This window comes from Gadus morhua, chromosome 11, assembly GCF_902167405.1.
Source record: "Gadus morhua chromosome 11, gadMor3.0, whole genome shotgun sequence".
Classification (NCBI taxonomy): Eukaryota; Metazoa; Chordata; class Actinopteri; order Gadiformes; family Gadidae; genus Gadus; species Gadus morhua.
In genome coordinates this window covers 27,653,391-27,673,821 of record NC_044058.1, presented here as the reverse complement: position 1 = coordinate 27,673,821, position 20,431 = coordinate 27,653,391, and the positions used below count along the sequence as shown (strand labels likewise).

At 47.2% G+C, this 20,431-nt stretch overlaps 2 protein-coding genes across 2 annotated transcripts in view; one reads left to right on the top strand and one right to left on the bottom strand.

The window, feature by feature from the left end:
• The window catches only part of htra4 (HtrA serine peptidase 4), an 18,107-nt gene extending 4,307 nt beyond the window's left edge, over positions 1–13,800 (top strand). Inside the window, exons 2-9 of the mRNA XM_030371299.1 lie at positions 3,526–3,625; positions 4,162–4,366; positions 6,858–7,052; positions 8,317–8,349; positions 9,139–9,253; positions 9,767–9,824; positions 10,229–10,324; positions 12,601–13,800. Of these exons, the coding sequence (XP_030227159.1) occupies positions 3,526–3,625; positions 4,162–4,366; positions 6,858–7,052; positions 8,317–8,349; positions 9,139–9,253; positions 9,767–9,824; positions 10,229–10,324; positions 12,601–12,769 (971 nt within the window). The 3' untranslated portion in view covers positions 12,770–13,800. The remainder of the gene's footprint in view (positions 1–3,525; positions 3,626–4,161; positions 4,367–6,857; positions 7,053–8,316; positions 8,350–9,138; positions 9,254–9,766; positions 9,825–10,228; positions 10,325–12,600) is intronic.
• Positions 13,801–14,165: 365 nt separating this feature from the next.
• Positions 14,166–20,063, bottom strand: tm2d2 (TM2 domain containing 2). Its single transcript, XM_030371322.1, has 4 exons — positions 19,639–20,063; positions 18,935–19,022; positions 18,117–18,232; positions 14,166–16,148 (listed from the first exon to the last, which is right to left on the bottom strand). The coding sequence occupies exons 1-4, from the start codon at positions 19,935–19,937 to the stop codon at positions 15,935–15,937; spliced, it is 717 nt and encodes a 238-aa protein (XP_030227182.1). The 5' UTR covers positions 19,938–20,063; the 3' UTR covers positions 14,166–15,934.
• Positions 20,064–20,431: the final 368 nt, after the last annotated feature.

Sequence of the window (20,431 nt, the reverse complement as noted above, 5' to 3'; positions counted from 1 at the left end):
CTCTGTTTTCTCTTGCAGGATTTAAGAACCTTCGTCTCTTTAAAGGCCATGGCTCATTTCTCCAAACAAATGAAAATATGTTCATTCAACATATTTTCAATTCAACAAACCACTAACTCTTTGACAAAAGGAAACAATGTAAATTATGCAGCCAGATGCTGGCTTACTTCCCTGCAGAATGTCGATCTTATATTCCTCAAGGACTTTGTGAAGGCTATTGGTGGTGACGACTTAAGTTTGGACCCAAGACAGAGGAAGAGGAATGTAGAAAATGTAGAATATTGGTGCCCCGGAAAAGTAAGAAACTTTCTGATCTTCTCAGGAAATAGCAATGGATAGAATAGCAATAGCATTGTGAGTTCTAGGTCTGACAAGGCCACAAGACCAAAGGAAAAGTTATCGGCACATTATCATCATTATGTGAGTTCCTCGCTTTTGTACATTTCTATAAATTAGAAGATTACGATCAGAAAAGTTTCTCAGTAAGGAACAGCCCAGATGCAGTCAGATGATCAGGAGAACCTCTGACAGACAGGTGGCGAACAGAGGATCGCGGAGTCAGCTTCAGTTTGGTTGTCATTGAGACGATGGCAAGAGCGTCCTTCTTTGATACTTCAATGCTTAGATGTCTAGTAACCAGTGGCGATCCTAGGTCCAATTCCGCCCCGGGCAGCGATTGTTGACGGGGGGGGGGGGGGGGGGGTCGTGAACCAACGGACTTCAGTGGGGGTTTCGCTTATGCAAACAAGTGTGCGCCTGCAACCAGAGGGGGCGCCAAAATACCTATTCCCCACACAATATTATGTCGTACTTCATTGATGACCGCTGCGCACCGCATTTTTTTTTTTTACTGCTCGTGGCGCCCCCCATGTGATTTGCCGCCCCCCACAAATATGCCGCCCCGGGCGTCTGCCCGGGTCGCCCGTGCCTAAAACCGCCACTGCTAGTAACAATTAGTTAGGTTGGCTAATCTCACTATGTGACGTGTGTTGGCTGACCGAAAAGCAGTCATGTCCATTCGTAATTCTTCCTGCTCCTTAACCAATCACATGTTTAATCTTTAATTGCCCCCTGGGGATAAATAAAGTTTTCTTGAATCTTGAATCTTGAATGTTCGAACGCCAATCTGTATTTTAAATACTCGATGGGATGTGACTACAGACCACAGTGGTGATTACATTTCCATTCCTGAAAATCAAGCTTCTGCAGTGAGTTCTGCACTCCTATACACTTTTTTTTCCACTCATTTATTGAATATCAAGGCTGTGCTAATCCACATCGCTAGCCACTGAACTGAGATGTAAATTGGTAATTAGGTAAGATAATTAGTTTGGCAAATGTACTGGAGTGCCTTATTAGTATGGGCATGTTTGGCAGGAGATATTATTTTTGGAAGTTTGTTCATAATTATATGATTTCTCTCTCTCTCTCTCTCTCTCTCTCTCTCTCTCTCTCTCTCTCTCTCTCTCTCTCTCTCTCTCTCTCACGCACGTACACGCGCACACACACATGTACGCGCAATCCAGTATTTCCGTATCAAACCAATTGAAGTTAAGTTACATTCTCATTAGTGAAACTGGCAACTAGCTGAATTGCCTTCATTAATACACAACATTCAATAGATAGATGGCGTTCGCTCCTCGATATCGGTTTCACTCCGCGCGTCTCGGCGACTGATTGGAGTCACGCCAAGCGAGCGCCGGAAGCAGGTGGCACGTTCTCACTGCGTTAGCGCTGATGTTTCCCGTCCTGCTGCGTTCCTCCAGCTCTGAGTAGAGACACGAGACTCAAGAGGAATTTACTCATTCAACATGAGGACCGATGTAACGATAGCTCCGCAGCACCGGAATGATCTGAGTGGGGTTGAAGAACATTTGTGTTCTGAAAGGTGGGATTTCGGCCCCTGTGGTTGACGTGGGGCCGTGGGTTCAAGGGGAGATCTCCCTGGCCCACCGCTCAGTGTTTGTTTTGTGCGTTTCTAAGTCGGCTGTCGTAGTTCGTTCAGCTGTCACGACCCTCCCTGGAACGAGCTTGAAGACAAGTCGTAAATGCAATACTACTTCAGATAGAGATGATTCATCCTTCAGCCTTAAATAGAGATAGAAACATTATTCACCCTGTCACTTCAAATAAAGATGGACGTGTGATTCACCCTGTCACCTCAGATAGAGATGGGAGGGTAACTCACCCTGTCACATCCGATAGAGATGGTGAACCCAGAACAACACGTTTTTGGACACAGCCCCAGCCCGTGTGTCCACGCCCACATGTCACACAGAGAAGCAGAAAGATCTTCCCCAAGTCTGTTCCACCCTCCCTGTCTCCAGTCCTCTGAATACACGGACCAGGGCTCGGCAGTGGGCTCTCAGGTCTGTGGCTGTGTTCAGAGCGGTGCGTGTGAAGTCTCGTGGCATCAGAAAGGCTCAGCCTGCGGCAGCGGAGATAAATCATACAGGAGGAGAAGGAGATCTGGCTGGCAGAGCTTCTGCCGCCCTTAGGATACATGAAAAGGGCTCTGTGCTACAGAGCCCTGAGCTATGTGGGTGTGTGTGTGTGTGTGTGTGTGTGTGTGTGTGTGTGTGTGTGTGTGTGTGTGTGTGTGTGTGTGTGTGTGTGTGTGTGTGCATGGGGTGTGTACATGTGTGTGCATATGTATGTGCGTGCATGTGTGTCTGTGTGTCAGCATGTGTAAGTGTGTGAGGGTGTGCGTATGTGATATACATATCACATATATTTATTTATTCATATATATGTGTGTTTGGGGGTGTGCATTGGGATGTGTGCATGTGTGAATATACTGTATGTCTGTGCTTGCATGTGTGTCTGTGTGCCTTGAAGCCATGTACTAAAAAATAACGACTACTTTTTTTTAACATTCGGGAATTTACACATCCCCCTTATCTCTGTGGAATGTTCTATAAAGCGTCTAAAAAGACGACAAAAGAGAAACTCTGAATAAAGCTGTGCCACCACTTGCCAAAAATGTATCTTCTTCAATATTGACCTTCTCCCCTCACCAGAGCTCGTTTCAAGCCACACTTGTAAAAACACCCATCTGATGTGGAAGCAAGGTTATCCTAATGAAGAATAGTGATCAATAATCTTCATAAAGCTTTATAGATCTATCTATCTATCTATCTATCTATCTATCTATCTATCTATCTATCTATCTATGCCGCATATTGCCGTGGAATACCAGCTTTCCATGAACTCCAACATATACATGAATGGGTATAACAATATAAATAAACAATGAAACGATATCTCGAGAAACGCTCAAGACATAATGTGAATTTTTGTGTATCGAATTAACCGGGCTAATTTTGGGCCAGGGATATACATATATATCTGATATATATATATATATCTGAGCTGGTTAGCCCTGGCCTAAAATATTTATAATTAACATGAAATGTATTTAATAAGCGCACTTCATTAAAGCCATGTCCAGGTTGTGTTTAGGATGAGTGTCAGGAAGCTGGGCTTTGAACCCAGGTGTTTTGTTGTTGTGTGTTGTTGCTGTAGGCACCAGGCATCCTGAGAGCATGCGCTACAAATTCAACTTCATCGCTGACGTGGTGGACAAGATCGCCCCGGCGGTGGTCCACCTGGAGCTCTTCAGAAGGTACCAGGCCAGTGGCGTTAGGTGTTCCCCTCCCAGCCCAGAGGAACTGGCTCCCATCCCCCATGTCAACAGTCTACCTGGAGGCTTCCTAGAGCCCAACCAAGACCAACCCCTAACTGCTCCTTAATGACCTGTCTCTGTACTGTCAAACCCCTACCTGCTCCATAATGACCTCTCTCTGTACTGTCTTACCCCTACCTGCTCCTTAATGACCACAGATATGTCCTGGTCATTTGGAGAGCTGGTTGAAATGTTACACTATGTAACATTTACTTATTTTGATAAAAGCATCTGTAGCTGAATGTCTGAACAGTAAATATTTTATCTGAAGAGTTGAAGACAGACCGTCTTGTAGATCGGAACACTTCATCCATCATCCTCAGCAAAAAAGCATCTATTTTTATCAACATCTCTATGTCCCTGTCTGTCTCCCACCTCCTCTCTCTCTCTCTCTCTCTCTCTCTCTCTCTCTCTCTCTCTCTCTCTCTCTCTCTCTCTCCCTCCCTCCCTCCTACTCCCCCCCCCCTCCCCCCCAGCGTGCCGTTCTCTGAGCAGGACGTCCCGGTGTCCAGCGGGTCAGGGTTCATCGTGTCCGAGGACGGCTGGATCGTCACCAACGCCCACGTGGTGGCCAACAAGAGGTGCATCAGGGTGGAGCTTCAGAGCGGCGTGCGCTACGACGCCACCATCACCGACGTGGACAACAAGCTCGACGTAGCGCTCATCAAGATCGACTCTGAGGTAAACGGCGGGAACGCGGCCGGGCGTTCGAACCCCGCGGAAGGCATGGTTTTTAGAAGGGACTCTGTACTGTCGGGTTGGACATCCTTGCACTTAATGTACACACTTATTGCATGTTGTACGTCCGGGCACTTACTTTGCTCACTGACGCCGCATTCAAACTACATGCGTCCGTCGACGGATGAATGAGGGCCTGTCTGACGTATAGGGGACTAGTCTTTGTAGCCGCGGCCTGCTCCCAATCAAAACGCTTCCCGCTACAAAGCGGGAGTGTATTTGCATAAACGCGATCTGATTGGCCGACGGATCTGTCGCTGCGAGAAAAGTTTGACATTTCTCAGGCCGCGGAGCCGACAGAACGGACGGACCCACAATGCATATCGTGAGCGTCCCATGCAAAGTTAATGAGATCTGTCGACGGACGGAGGTAGTGTGAAGGCGCCCTTATTGTATGTTGTACGTCCTGGCACTTATTGTCCGCACTTATTTTATGTTGTCGACCTGGCACTTAATGTACGCACTTAGGGCCCTGTCTTGCATCCGGCGCAATTGACTTTCTCTCTGGCGCATGTGTCGTTGCTAGTTTGCAACTGGCGCAGAGCGTTCTTTTCCCTCCTGCGCCACCTACGGTAAATTAGGGAATATTCTTGCGCCCCAAGGGGCGGTTAAAAATAGTACCTGTAGCATCTTATACTAGTTGTCTTTGTTGTATACAGGGAATGGGATAACCTAGTGATTGTTAGTGCTTGGCACTTGGTTCTGTGAACATCCTTACTGTACCGACGGCGATATATTGTTTCTCTTTCTTCTGACAAATGTATTTTTTGTTAGTCGCTTAGGATGAAAGCGCCTGCTAAAAGCCTTGATTGTAAAGGTAAATTACTCTGGGCGTGTCTGTACCAGTGCCAAGAAACCAGTGAAACCAGTCCTGAACAACAATAACCTCTGGGCTGAACATGTATTTGTAGTCATAGTGTTAAAATAACCTAACAAAAAGCAACACAAGGCATCTGACAGATTGGTTGATTCGCTGAAATCATTTCTTAGCTGAGTTTGTGATATTGTGATATATTGTATATTTATATCGTTTTTGGCGCATATTATCTTCCTGACAAGATATTTGGTCGGTGTGGAATGGAAACATCCTTCTTATTTGACATTATTAGATGCTCTTTTCCATCACTTTAAGTCGAGGCGAGAGAGACAAACTTTGGTATGTTGGAATTTGCAGAGAAATACAGACCATATTATTAGCTTTAGAAATGAGTTGAAAAATTTTAAATTCTTCTGTGGAGAGCGAATCGACAGGAGAGGATTACGACCACATGTGATTTTTTGATCTCCCCAAATTTCAAACACTCGACAACACCTGGGTGAACACCTGCCTACCCATGTGGGGTCAGCCCGTGTGCACTCATAGCTCCGGGTAGCTCTTAGCACCGCAGTTAATCAAAGCTCCGAGGACGGCCGCGGAGGGTTCTCCGAGACGGGGTTCCTAAGGTTGCCCTCTACAGCCCAACATTCCACCAGCAGAACACGGTGAACACACCCCGAAGGCAGTGAGAGACACCTTCACCCCCGGGCCTCAAGCTGGGTCTTATGCTGTCCCAATGACAGCTCTGCTCTGACACGGGGACTAACTCATCTTTGATTCCAGTGATTCAACCTTTCCATTCAAAGCAGGAGAGTGAGAGGGAGAAGGCAGGCGTGGACAGGCTCGGGAGGAATTAGAAACTGTTGATTTATTTCGTCATTAATCCGCAACACACATCAGATGCAAATAGTCGACACACGAGCCAAAATAAATAGCTAGGTGAAAGTACCGTGAGTTCCCGGGATGGGAGGCCAGTGTTAGCCCATTAGTGAAGACTAGGGAGCCGGCGTCTTGATCTGCGTTGGCCTGAAGAGCTTTACCCCCCGGAGGGAAACAGTCCAGTGTGACGCCGCAGCCATTTATGTTGAGTAACAAATTAGTACAATTTCTTCACAAGACCCGATTGGTCTTCTCCTTGTTCTGCTGTACTTTTCCTTCTGCACTGACCCTGTGTTTGTTCCACGCTGCTCTCTTGGCAGCTGGGAAGAGATGAATCTGGTTCAACAAGAAAATAAAATAGGAAACCATGCGAACAGTTTATCTGAAAATTAAAATTAAGTTGAAAAATAAGTAAAGAAATAAAATAAATAAGGGAGAATTAGCATAACAGTACACAGTTTATGGCAGTCCTTCCAAATAAGAAGTATCAATCAAACTCGTACATTCCCACCAATAAAAGCTACTTTTTTAAAATAACTCAATAACTCAATCTTACAATATTATTGCAAAATAATATACATTTGTACTTTTAAGTCATTGAGCAGGTGCTTTTATCCAAAGGGACTTTCGGAGGTTTCAGATACAGGTTACCAAGGAGCAGCTGGAGGTTAGCATGCTAAGCTAAAGGCTTTAGCTTAGCATGCTAACCCTACCCTGTTCATTGTGCCCCCCCCCCAGTACCCGCTGCCGGTGCTTCAGCTGGGCCGGTCATCGGACCTGCGGCCAGGGGAGTTTGTGGTGGCCATCGGCAGCCCCTTCTCCCTGCAGAACACGGTGACCACGGGGATCATCAGCACGGCCCAGAGACACGGAGCCGAGCTGGGCCTCACCGACTCCACCATGGAGTACATCCAGACGGACGCCATCATCAACGTGAGGCCAGACCGTCTCCCTGCCTCTCTCACTAGTGATGTCTCTGGATCAACACCATGAAACCAGCCTCTCTCACTAGTGATGTCTTTAGATCAACAACATGAGACCAGCCTTTCTCACTAGTGATGTCTGTAGATCATCCTCTCTCACTAGTGATGTCTGTAGATCAGCCTCTCTCACTAGTGATGTCTTTAGGTCATCAACGTGAGACTGGCCTCTCTCACTACTGATCCTCTCTCGCTAGTGATGTCTTTAGATCAGCCTCTCTCGCTAGTGATGTCTTTAGATCATCAACATGAGACCATCTTCCTCCCTCTCTCACTAGTACTGTCTCTAGATCAACAACATGAGACCAGCCTCTCTCACTATTGATGTCTTTAGATCATCCTCTCTCACTAGTGATGTCTGTAGATCAGCCTCTCTCACTAGTGATGTCTTTAGATCAGCCTCTCTCACTAGTGATGTCTGTAGATCAGCCTCTCTCACTAGTGATGTCTTTAGATCATCCTCTCTCACTAGTGATGTCTGTAGATCAGCCTCTCTCACTAGTGATGTCTTTAGATCAGCCTCTCTCACTAGTGATGTCTGTAGATCAGCCTCTCTCACTAGTGATGTCTTTAGATCATCCTCTCTCACTAGTGATGTCTGTAGATCAGCCTCTCTCACTAGTGATGTCTCTAGATCAACAACATGAGACCAGCCTCTGTCACTAGTGATGTCTTTAGATCATCCTTTCTCAATAGTGAAGTGTCTAGATCAACAACATGAGACCAGCCTTTCTCACTAGTGATGTATTTAGACCAGCCTCTCTCACTAGTGATGTCTCTCGATCATCCTATCGCACTAGGGATGTGTTTGGATCTTTCTTTCTTGCTTTCCATCTGGCCTTCTCCTTCCTATCTTTCTTTCTGTTTATTGTTCATTCCTGTTTACTGTTAACAATAATTTATCCAATGTATTTATAGGACGTTTAGTTCTACGATGAATTATATGTATATCAGATTTAGGTTGAAGTGTGGTTATTTTGTGGGTTTGTAGCGAGGCTTTTGATGAATTAATGGCTACACTGGAGTCGCTTGAATATTCAGCCTTTGTAAAAGTGTTTGAGGTGAGTGACACACACAATGAGGATTTCATGCTGAAAAATGAAATGTTTCAACATAATTGACGGATTTTCTCCCCTTTGTCTCTCAAGTCGTTAAAATGCAGTTTATTTCTTCTCCACGTGTGTTCCTCCTCTCATCGGCTCCTGTTCCACCGGCAGTACGGGAACTCAGGAGGCCCTCTGGTGAACCTGGTGCGTGGATCTACATTATGTTAATACGTCCGACTATGAGCCCGGCGTATGATTATAAATGAGGCTGAACAGGGGGGCCGCAGCCGGCCTATCGGATGCTCTCGCTGTATGTCCTCGCTGTTCGTCTGCTCTGTATTAATCCGGGTTCTCTCATTGGCTCGTCAATGAAACAAAAGCGAGCAATGGGGATTCTGTTGTATTCACCGCCAATACAAGGTCTGCACGCCGCTATCTGCTCTTAAACCGCCAATCCCCTCATGGAAACATTTAATGTTGGGTGGGCTGGGTGGGGCTTGGTGGGGCTTGGTGGATGTGGGTGGGGGTGGGTTGGGTGGGGGTGGGTGGGGGGGGGGGGTGTGAGCGGTTGTGTTAGGAGTAAAGGATGAGAGAGCGCGTGTCCTTGTGGGATCGAAGGTCACGCCCGACTACATATTTATTGTTCTGCGCCGGCATTAAGGTTTATATCTTAAAATGATATTCACGTCTTCTTAGAATTACATTCATTCACCAAGGACACAGCCCCCCCCCCCCCCCCCCCCCCCCCCACTTATTTTATTTTCTACGGCAACGGTTGCCGTACCAACGGTAGTTTCCTAGAAAATTGTCCTTTGCCGTTCCGGTGGGGGGAGTGACAGGAGTGACGGCCCCCCTCCCCCCAAAAAAAGAGATCTTTTTTTTTAATGTGGTTCTTTGGATGTCAGCGCGGGGTTGTTAAACACTAAAGAGACTGTAAGTTATGTGCGCGGGGAGATAATGAAATTGCGCCTCCATTTCCTCCCCGCTCGACAGGACGGCGATGTAATAGGCATTAACACCCTCAAAGTCACCGCGGGGATATCCTTCGCCATCCCCGCCGACAAGATACGGCAGTTCCTCGCCGAGTCCTACGACAGACAGACCAAGGGTAACCCGGGGAGCCATCTTCTCTCTAACCGCCTCAGTGGAGTCTGAGTGCAGTGCAGTCTTCATGAGGTGCATTTTTTCATGAGGCTCATGTTTTCACAAGGTTCATGATTTCACAAGGCTCATGTTAAGTTAACTTCGTGAAAACATGAGCCTCGTGAAAACATGAGCCTCGTGAAAACATGAACCTCTTGAAAACAAGAACCCTCATGAATTCATGAACCTCATAAATTCATAAACCTCATGAAAACTTGAGCATCATGAAACATGAACCTTGTGAAATCATGAACTTTGTGAAAACATGGACCTCATGAAAACATGAACTTCGTGAAAACATGATTTCGCAATAATCAGAACCTTATTCATTAAACGTGGTTACATTTAGAAACAGGACTTAAGTGCGTTAATGCCATTATTTACGCTAAATAACCTTTGATAATAACAAGCAGGAAACATTCAATAAATGTGTTGATACCATTGTTTGGAAGCTCATGACTGTTTTGACGTTATTCAGGAAGTACAAAGTCGAAGAAGAAGTACATAGGAGTCCGCATGCTGCAGCTGTCCCCATCGTGAGTACAGACAGAATAACTACACCTCAACATCGACACATCACTAGACACACCACATCAACACCCTCAGTCCCATTCTGATAAGAGCAGGGACTCTGATTCCAAAGTACATAATTCAGTGCATTAACATAGAGATTTGAAACCTGGTTTGAACCCCGTTTAGGACCGGCCTTTGTTTCTATGGCAACACACCCCCACTCTAACCACCGTTAGACGACAGACTCATCATATTATACTCAGCTTTGTATGACCTATATTTGACGTATCATAACGTCCCGGATTAACAGACGAGGTCAGAAAAAGTCTCGTGTTTAAAAGGACAGCGAGTCCCGCCCCCTCTCATATATGATTGGTTGCCCCCGTCCAATCATCTGTCGGGGTGTGCTCTCCCCCCCCCCTCTCAGGATGATCCGGGGTCTGAGAGAACGGAGCCCAGACTTCCCCGACGTCACCTCCGGGGTCTACGTCTATGAGGCCATCACGGGGGCCGCGGCTGACAGGTACCACACACACTCATAGAAGTCACATACACACACACACACAAACACAGATACACACACACACTCATAGATATACACGGACACACACACTCATACAGACACACACACACAAACACACACACACTCATACACTTACACCTCAAAGTCACACACACACACACGCACACACTACACACAGGGCTGGTAGCACCTAGTGGTACCTAGCGGTAGAACCCCTACCTGTAGTTCTCCTAGAGCCCAATGACCCCTCACCCCTAGCTGCTCATTACTGACATGCATCGGAAGAAACCTCCGTCCGCTGAATGACTAAACAGTAGCTAGACGTCAGTGTTCCTGCTGGCCCGCCGAGAGATAAGACAACAGAAGCACAGCAGACCGTCCACCAAACGAGACGTCAACACCGGCACGTCTTCCCTGGTCCAGACCAATTAGCATGTCTGGCGCACGGACGGACGGGGGGTTCTCTGAATCCCCAGGCCGGCCCCGTGTTCCGCCAAGGCTGCGGCCCCAGCCAGCTCGTTACTGAGCCCGCCGCCGCCCAGCGGCTAAACCGGACCCCTCCCTCGTTCAGAGGACGGCCGTGCCACCGTGCATAACAGCCGTCTCTCTCCTCTGAAACTCGCTTTACTCATGTCTAATCGCCTGGCCCGCCGCAGCGCTCTTACTCTGAAGACAGCGAGACACCACTGCGCTTTTACTCTGAAGACCGCAGGGGGGGGGGGGGGGGGGCTCAGACATTGACAGAAACACAGATCCACTCACAGACTCTCCCTCAGAGTTCGGAGAAAGCCTGTTGTAGAAGTTCGACTCTGGAGAACGTTGTCTCTTGTTCTCACACACCACGAAGCAACAGACCGTGTTCCCCCCCCCCCCCCCCCCCCCCCCCCCCCTCCGCTGGGTCTCTGTGGTGGCAGGGGGAGCTGAGGACGCATCGTGGTGTTAGGTAATAAGGTGGATTTGCATATACGGTGGAAGGAGACTATTCAGAGCGGGGTCACGCAGTGACATGAGCAGACTTGTTCAGGAGTTCCTCAGAGTTCGGTTAATGATGGGTTGATGGGTTAGAGTTAGGTTGTGTGAGGCTTGAGAGGTGCCAGCATGTGGGGGTGGAGGTGTTATTGAGTGGGGTGTGTGTATGGGTCATTGTATGTGTGTGTCTATGTGTAGGTTTGTATGAGTCACTGAATGAATGTGTCACAGTGTGTGTAATGGTTGTGTGTGTCACGGTGTGGGTCTTTGATTGTGCATACAAGTGTATAGTTGTTTATGTGTCACGTGTGTGTATAGTTGTGTATGTGTCATGTGTGTGTATAGTTGTGTATGCCTCAGTGTGTGTATAGTTGTGTATGTGTCATGTTTGTATAGTTGTGTAAGTCTCAGTGTGTGTATAGTTGTGTACGTGTCATGTGTGTCTATAGTTGTGTATGTCTCACAGTGTGTGTAGTTGTGTATGTGTCACTGTGTGTGTATAGCTGTGCATGTGTCACTGTGTCTGTGTTGTGTATACGTGTGTATAGTTGTGTAGGTGTCACAGTGTGTGTCTGTGTAGGTGTCACGTGTGCCTGTTGTGTGTATCTGTATACACAATCACAGATACACACGCTGTGTGTATCTGTGATTGTGTATAGTTGTATTTGTGTGACGAGTATGTTTCACGGTGTGTCTGTGTTGTGTGTGTAGGGGTGCATGTGTGACGGTGCGTGTCTGTGATTGTGTATAGTTGTGTATGTTTGACAGTGTGTGTTTATATTGTGTATACGTGTTTAGTTGTGTATGTGTGACCGTGTGTGTCTGTGTTGTGTGTACGTGTTTAGTTGTGTATTTTTGAGGGTGTGTGTCTGTGATTGTGTATAGTTGTGTACGTGTGATGGTGTGTCTGTAACTGTGTACAGTTGTGTATGTGTTTTGTGTGACGGTGTGTGTCTGTGATTGTGTAGTTGTGTATGTGGGACGGTGTGTGTCTGTGATTGTGTAGTTGTGTATGTGGGACGGTGTGTGTCTGTGATTGTGTAGTTGTGTCTGTGTGACGTGTGTGTCTGTGATTGTGTATAGTTGTGTATGTGTGACGGTGTGTGTCTGTGATTGTGTAGTTGTGCATGTGTGATGGTGTGTGTCTGTGATCGTGTAGTTGTATATGTGTGACGGTGTGTGTCTGACTGTGTACAGTTGCGTCTGTGTGACGGTGTGTGTCTGTGATTGTGTAGTTGCGTCTGTGTGACGGTGTGTGTCTGTGATTGTGTAGTTGTGTATGTGTGACGGTGTGTGTCTGCTCCCAGAGCGGGTGTGATGACCCATGACGTCATCCTGAGGATCAACGGACGGGCGGTGGAAACCACGCAGGACGTGAGCGAGGCCGTTGCCAACGACGACCTACTCTCCGTGGTGCTGAGGAGAGGAGACCGAGACGTCACGCTCACCATCGTACCGGCCCAGATAGATGGGTAGACCCACAGACAGACGGGTAGACCCACAGACAGACGGGTAGACCCACAGATAGACGGGTAGATCCAGATGGGTAGCTCAAGAGACAGTCGGGGAGACGAGAGACAAACGGGTAGAACGAGAGACAGACGGGGAGACGAGAGACAGATGGGTAAAATGAGAGACAGACGGGTAGATTGCAAGAGACAGGTAGAACGAGAGACAGACGGGTAGAATGATAGACGGGTAGACAGAGACAGACGGGTAAAACAAGAGATAGACAGGTAGACTGTGAGACAGATGGGTAGAATGAGAGACTAGTTGATCTCTCCTCTATGCATGCTGCCTGTGATATATGTTGGATTGATTCTCTTGAATATACTGTATAATATTAGGTGATTACAGAGGTGTTTTACGAATGTACCAGTCCCGAGTTCTTCTGAGTTCAGGGTTAGTACGATACAATGACGTTGGGTATATTACATTGCTTCTTCGAATGCCCTAAAGAAGTAGAAAATGAAGGTTATTTTGGATGGGGCTCATTTTTGCATTGACAGTCTCGTGTACATGAGATCCATGTCCACCTGTAAAGTGTAAAGGACTGAACATGCATACTTTGAGACAAAGCTACCATACTCGTATCTGTTTAGACCATTTTATATGTACAGAAAAGGCAATAAAGTTTATAACTGGATTAGAAAAACTTTGTCAACGGTCAAACTTAAAGGTATCACAGCTGTGTTCTCAAAAGGTCTTAATCGAATGGACTGCATTTATACAGGGTTTTCCTAACCAGTGGCCACTCAAAGTGCTTTACAAAATTGCCTGTCGTCAATTCATGCACACATTCAGACACCGACAGCGGTGTCAACCACGCAAGGCGACAGCCAGCTTGTTGGGAGTCAGGGTGAGGTGTCGTGCTCAGGGACACCTCGACACTAAAAGGGGGTCTGAACAAGCAACCATCCAGCCCACTCCACCTCCTGAGCCACATGCCGGCCCCGTCAAAACCAGTTTGAGAAAGACCTCAGCCAACTGCCCACATCTTCCCCGGACTCATCTGCACATGCATCAACGAGGCGCTGTTATTGAACGATAATGTGCTGGTTTAGCGTGTCTATGTGGGAACAGCCCTCCCATCGCTGTAGGAGGAGGTCATGAAGCAGTCTCCCCGGGCAACGGGCCAACAGTGTCTCTTCGAGCCATTACACGCAGCCTAATTAATAAAGTTGAGGAGTAATTACTCATTTTAAAAGAAGATCCAAGGGCAGGCTTTTGCGAAAAACCGCACTTGTAACTTTAGATCTTTAGCCTTCACAGCGTCATAATGTTTTTAAGAGGCGAGGGCTCAAGGCTCGACGGAACGGAGCACGGTTAAACCCGTCGTTTCGGAATTCAAACGAATCACTCGGAACACAAGTTTCAGGACATGAATGTTTAATGGTGACTTGGCTCCTATTTCACACACAATAACCAACCGAATCAAACAACCTGAAACATGGCAATAACAAATCCAAACGAACGGCGAGGAACTTTATATACATCGTAACTTTTTTACATGGCTTTCTTGGGCCACCGTGAAAGTCTTCAGATGGGTGCTTGTGGAGGGGCAGACCCATGGGTGCCGTTAAGGGTGGTTCGATCCGGTTTGAGGCAGCTCATGGACTCATTTCGTCCCATGAAGTGGATAAAATGGACATCAAGTGGTCCACCTGGAAACTCGATAACGTGTCACCGAATCAAGCACGCCATGGTAAGGGTTGAGTCCATAGGGGAAATGTCAGCCCATCACCTAACCTGCTGCAGGAAAGACGAGGCTGATCCTAAAGATGAAAAATCATTTCAAGCCAATCGGTTTGTATATATATGAATGTGGTAACATTCAAGGTGTTTCTTGACAACATTTCTCTCTTGTTGATGGGACCTACGGCCTACTGAGGGAAATAAGGCTAACTGTTACACAGTGAGCTACAGTGAGTTAGCATGGGTTCACCCAACTCTGGATACGTAGAGAAAAATAAAGCTCAACTTGGCTTTCATCCTTATCGTCTTATCTACAACGGTACTGATGGATTCGTCTTGGCAGAAAGGGGTCATGTAAAAGGAGAGTACAGTTTGGAGCAAAGCATTTACAACTCGGCTGCTCTCAGAAGCCCGGGGGGGCCGTTACGTGGTTGCGAGTTCAGACATGTTCACGGGCTTGGCTTCCATCAGGGTTTGATATCATTCCACTGCTGGAAGCAACACCTTCTGGCCTCCAGTGACAGGCGGGCACACGGGCACACGGGCACACGGGCACACACACACACACACACACACACTAAAGCGTGGGTCTGTGAGTGATGTCTTTGGGTGCGTCACTACCTGCCAGTGACAATATATACACAGAACACAACCAGCGGAGCAGGGAGGCTTGGCTTGGACTGAAACCAAACAAGAAGAGCGTCAGAGTCCTCCCAACACCGCCAGACATCTGTGGCAGCTCAGATACAGTCTGCTGGGGTGCAGCGCAGGAACACAATTAAAAGAAAAGCTGAAAGTGCTGGAGTGTTAAGAAACAGCTTCCTCCCCACACTACCCTGGCTTCATGGTTCATGGAGACAGTTCTGGGTGGTTAACAGGGACGGTTAACAGGGACGGTTCTGGGTGGTTAACAGGGACAGGTAGGGTTGGTTAACAGGGACAGTCGTGGGTGGTTAACAGGGACATTTAGGATTGGTTAACAGGACCTGGTGCTGGATTAGAGGGACAGTTAGGGTTGGGTTATAGGGACCAATGGGTCTGCTTTGTAGGGACCAATGGGTCTGCTTTATAGGGACTGTTGGGTCTGCTTTATAGGGACCAATGGGTCTGCTTTATAGGGACTGTTGGGTCTGCTTTATAGGGACCAATGGGTCTGCTTTATAGGGACCAATGGGTCTGCTTTATAGGGACTGTTGGGTCTGCTTTATAGGGACCAATGGGACTGCTTTATAGGGACCAATGGGTCTACTTTATAGGGACCAATGGGTCTGCTTTAATGGGTCTGCTTTATAGGGACCAATGGGTCTGGTTTACCGTGACAGTTGAGAGATGGTTTATGGAGGGGGTGGGTTGTTAACAGGGACTGCTGGGAGTTGGTTTATGGGGACAGTTGGGGCTGGTTTACAGGGACGTGTCAAAGGGGCTGGCGACGTCGGCGACCGGCCTTCAGTAGTAGGTACACCAGTTGCTGTAGTCGCTCGGCATTAGGCCGCCGGTGATGAGCAGGATGAGGTCGACGAACCACCAGATGCCCAGCCCCCCCAAGGTGAGCAGCTTGCCCACCGCCGTGCCCGTGTGGCCCAGGCAGAAGCGGTCCACGCCGAAGCACCCCAAAAAGAAGGAGTACAGAAGGGTAGTGATGAAGTAGTGGCCTGTGTACCTGAAAAAAAAGGGGTTAGAGGGTGAGGAGGGGGGGCGGAGGTCAACTCAGCAGGGGGGAGTGGGTGAGAGGTCAACAGGGAAGGTTTTATTGTTTTTGTGCATGTGTTTAGTCCACAGTCTAATAGAAGCCATCCTTGAGCAAGATCCCCCTCACCCCAACCTGCTCAGCGTCTGAATCAGCTTTGGAACCCATTCTGGGGGGGGCTGTAAAAGCAGAACTAGAGATACCCAAAAGGACTGGAAGATATAAATAGTTAGGCCGTAAACTGGGAAAGTCTGGCGATTAGGAGGAGGAAAAGCGACGAGTCGGGCACATTTTTCATGATCCTCGTAAATCACTATTGTCCAACAGTGGTGTGTTCATTCCACGTGGTGCTGAAGGCGAGGTTAAGGCTTCCCTTATGCGCACATTAAAGGCGCTGTGCCGTACAGCAGACAGGAAGAGGGCAAGGGTGCACCAAACGTAGTCGCTCAAGCACGAAATAGAGATGAGTTAAGCCGTTTCAATACACATTTTCCAATCCTGATAGTGCAGATATCATATAATTTTGCTTTATCAGCGCGTCACTGGTTGGTGGCTGGAAAGGGACGCTTGGACTGTAGTTCAGAACTTACGTGGGAAAAATGCAGACTCTGCTGCAGCAAGTCCAGTGACCAACTGGACTAAATGTTTGTGTGGGTGATGATGAACACGCTCTGCTGAACATGCTTTCTAGATTAGTTAACACTGCCCCCTAGTGGACAGTTACAGCTGCTGCGTTTTGGCACAGATTAACCAACGCTACAAAGACAAGAAAAACAAATAATTAATGAAGGAAATATGAGATATTAAAGAGGCAGGTAGAAGAAGTCCCAAAACAGATGCAGGCCCCAGTATTGGACCAATCAAAAACTAAAGAACTTCTGGGCATTTTGGCCCAGACCCGGGCCGCCACAATCCAAAGATATGTGGGCTCACAATGAACCCCCCTGATGGGAGAACTCGATGTGCCTGGAGGCCCCAGTGCCTGGCCAGCAGGAGATAAAAGATGTGATTGGAAGAGCCTAGAGTTAGTTCAGAAAAAAACGAAAGGGCAAATCTGCCTGCTTAAAGGGCCAGTCAGACTAAAAAATAATAACATAGATAAAAACAAAAGACAGTTGTTTTTACAACTGTCTTTTGTTTTTATGGAACCAGGGCCTGGTTTCCCGATAACGTCCACTCTTAGCGCTACGAAGTCTCCTACATTTAGACTTTGGATCAAAGTTGTTTACCTCTATAGGCGTGGTTCCCGAACGGTATCTTAGGAGTCTTCTAAGGCAACACCCCTTACGTCGTTCGTACATGGTGCTGTCCAGAAAGAAAGTGCTGAAATCGATTTGTTCAGAGTTCGATTTTCCATTTCATGCGCAGGTGCATGACGGCGTTCTAAAAAATATTGCAGTCTTTGCGGATAAAACATTGCTCGAAATCCTTCTGGTAGGCCTAAACATTTGTTTAACCATGGGCGAGCATAGCATAGCCTACATTAATTAAAAAAATATATAGAAAAGATAGAAACAGCGGAACAGATTGAGGCAATTACAATCTTAATTACATCTGTTGCAGCCGTTCAAATTATGCTATTGATTTTCTGTTAACAAAGATGTCTGACTTGGCTAGCTGTAGGGGTCTGTGTGCGGGCTTTTAAAGGTTATAGTGGCGCCGACTAGCGTCAGACCAACCTTACCAACGAACAACGTACGAAAGAGATTCGTAGCAAAGAACGTTTCGGGAAACACACAAAATGTCAAGGTAGAACTTAAAGTAGAGGTTTCGAATGACGTAGCGTTAAGAAGGCTTTAAGAATGTTTCGGGAAACCGGGCCCTGGTCTTCCTGATACCCGGTTCAGCCCTGGTAGGATCGGTACCTTTGACCTCATAGATGCTAACAACGTGTAGCTCGTTGTTTAGCGTGGCTGGCACGGTCTGAGCGGCGCTGCTTACTTGATGCAGGGCACGTTGCCCCTTCGGAACTCCCGGGGCCCGGCACACTCAATGTTTTCCAGCGCCATGCAGATCACCTCCGTGAGGTTCACCTCCTTCTGGGTCTGGCCCCCCCACTGTCGACACAAACACCCCGTTAGCCTCCCTGTTAGCATCACTGTTCACAGGCTCCAGTGCTGGGCTAACGTCAGCGGATGGAGGTAACGCAGTGGTGTTTGTATTTGGTGTCAAATGGTTTCAAATTCAAAACTGACTCATGATAAAACACAATTATTGTGGCATACTTAAAATGGCATGAATAATTATTTTGGTATACACTACACGTGAACACTCAAATGAACAACATAACACTTTTTGCCAGAATTTATTCGTTTTTATAAGCGGTTATTTGTTTTGATTGGCGTGACAACGACCGTCATGCAATGTCCCGAGTTTGAGATCTCAATCATGGGAAATTGCACAATATCCTTAGATAGCGGACAAATCAAATTGCGCAATCTTAGGAGGTTCAGGTGTAGCATATACTAAATGTATGTATCCAATTGCTCCTATTTTACAAAATTAGGAAATGGGCTAATAATCTCATTTTTTATATTAGATATGGAATATTGGATCGGTACTAGCTTATACAAAGTTGCATCCCTAGTGAACGCAGTAGTGATGATGGTGTGGGGAGGGAGGGAGAGAGAGAGAGGCAGAGACAGAGAGAGCGAGAGACAAACAGAAAGAAAGACAGAGACAGACAGAGAGAGACAGACAGACAGACAGACAGACAGACAGACAGACAGACAGACAGACAGACAGACAGACAGACCCACCCCTAGGCAGCCGTGCCCCAGCTCCTGGAAGGCGCTGGCGTTCAGGCCGTGGTCCACAGGGTCCTGGCAGTGGACGAACTCATCCGGCCTGCAGCCCACAGAGAGTCACATGAGAGCCACATTACACACTACTGTTCCTACCTCCAGGGAAACGTTTCCATTACAATTGATCTTCTCTAGCTATAGAATAGATGAATGGCTGAAGATAGCCAGTCAAAACTAATAATTGTCCATTTAATTGTGCGGGTATAGTGCCAGGTATTAGATATTAATCATATTTTACTATAATCCATTAGTTGAGAAAAATAACTGCAATAACTTTCAATTAGAGCAATTTAAAGCAATTTATTTATCCGTTTATGCATCAAAACATCACTTCCTCAAGCGCCACAGGAAGTCAAACGAGCTCTGATCCAAACTGAACGTGCATGTCTACTTTCCGCCTGAAGGGGCGCTGTTGAGACAAAATACCATGAGCTACCCTCACAATACCCCCGATCCCTGCCTCAAGGAACCCTTAAAATACACACTTTATAAACGGCAACGGACCGACATCGTATCACAGCTGGATAGACGACCGTTCAAGGAGTGACAGGCAGCCTTCAGATTCATATTCGGCACATGTGAACGTTAGGACGCAGGGCTTACACACATATAAACAACAACCCCTCGGTTCTGTGTACCGTAGATCTTTCTAGACTCACAGAAAGCTGCAGAGGACCACCGGGGACGGGGGTCGGTACTCATACTCCGTGTTGTTGATGCCCCGGTCCGTTGCCAGGACGGGGGTCGTCGTATTGTCGGGTGGCAGCGCGGTGGAGGCAGCGGCAGAGGCGGCGGCGGCGGATGCGGTCGCTCCGGGCGTCGCGTTTGCTGCGTCTACCGCTGCAGCGGTGGTCGAGTTGTGGGAGTGAATCCCCTCCAGACATTGTAGAAATAACACCGTCAGCAGCAGCAGGAACTGTCCGCACAGTAGGATGTAGTTCACCGAGATCCTCGCCATGCTGTGGTGCTATAATCCCCCTGCGGAGATGCGGTTAAAGGGGCATTTATGGAGATGTCTTCACCACCATCACTAACGGGTCGGGCAGCTCTCTGCTAGTTCCGTGTCGGCTCATGTGGATGACGCGGCGCCTGATTCCCCGCCCACTTAAAAAAAATCCTGCGATTGATGAAGTACCGGCAGATTGTGTTGCACTGGACTAAACCCACTAGCACACCTTTTCAGATATGAAACATCTCTTTTTCTGTCTTTTCACAATGATTGTACACATCCTCCATATTGTAAATAATGTTGTGTATCTTTAATTTATCTGCTTATAGGAGATACTGTCATTATAATATCCCACATTATACTTTTTACATATTATTTAATATTCTAATATCTGATATGCTTATATATTTTGACGTTGGATACTTTGACCTCTTAATCAATCCCCTGATTTGGCAATGTAAATGTTTGCATCTCATGCCAATCAAGCTTTTTTTAATTGAATT

Excerpts from the sequence above, each read along its gene's own strand:
- tm2d2 (XM_030371322.1), bottom strand. The coding sequence starts at position 19,937 with ATGGCGAGGATCTCGGTGAACTACATCCTACTGTGCGGACAGTTCCTG. Across the intron at positions 19,023-19,638 it reads GTGGTCCTCTGCAGCTTTCT|GCCGGATGAGTTCGTCCACT; the intron begins GTGAGTCTAGAA and ends TGTGGGCTGCAG. Across the intron at positions 16,149-18,116 it reads GGCAACGTGCCCTGCATCAA|GTACACAGGCCACTACTTCA; the intron begins GTAAGCAGCGCC and ends CTTTTTTTTCAG.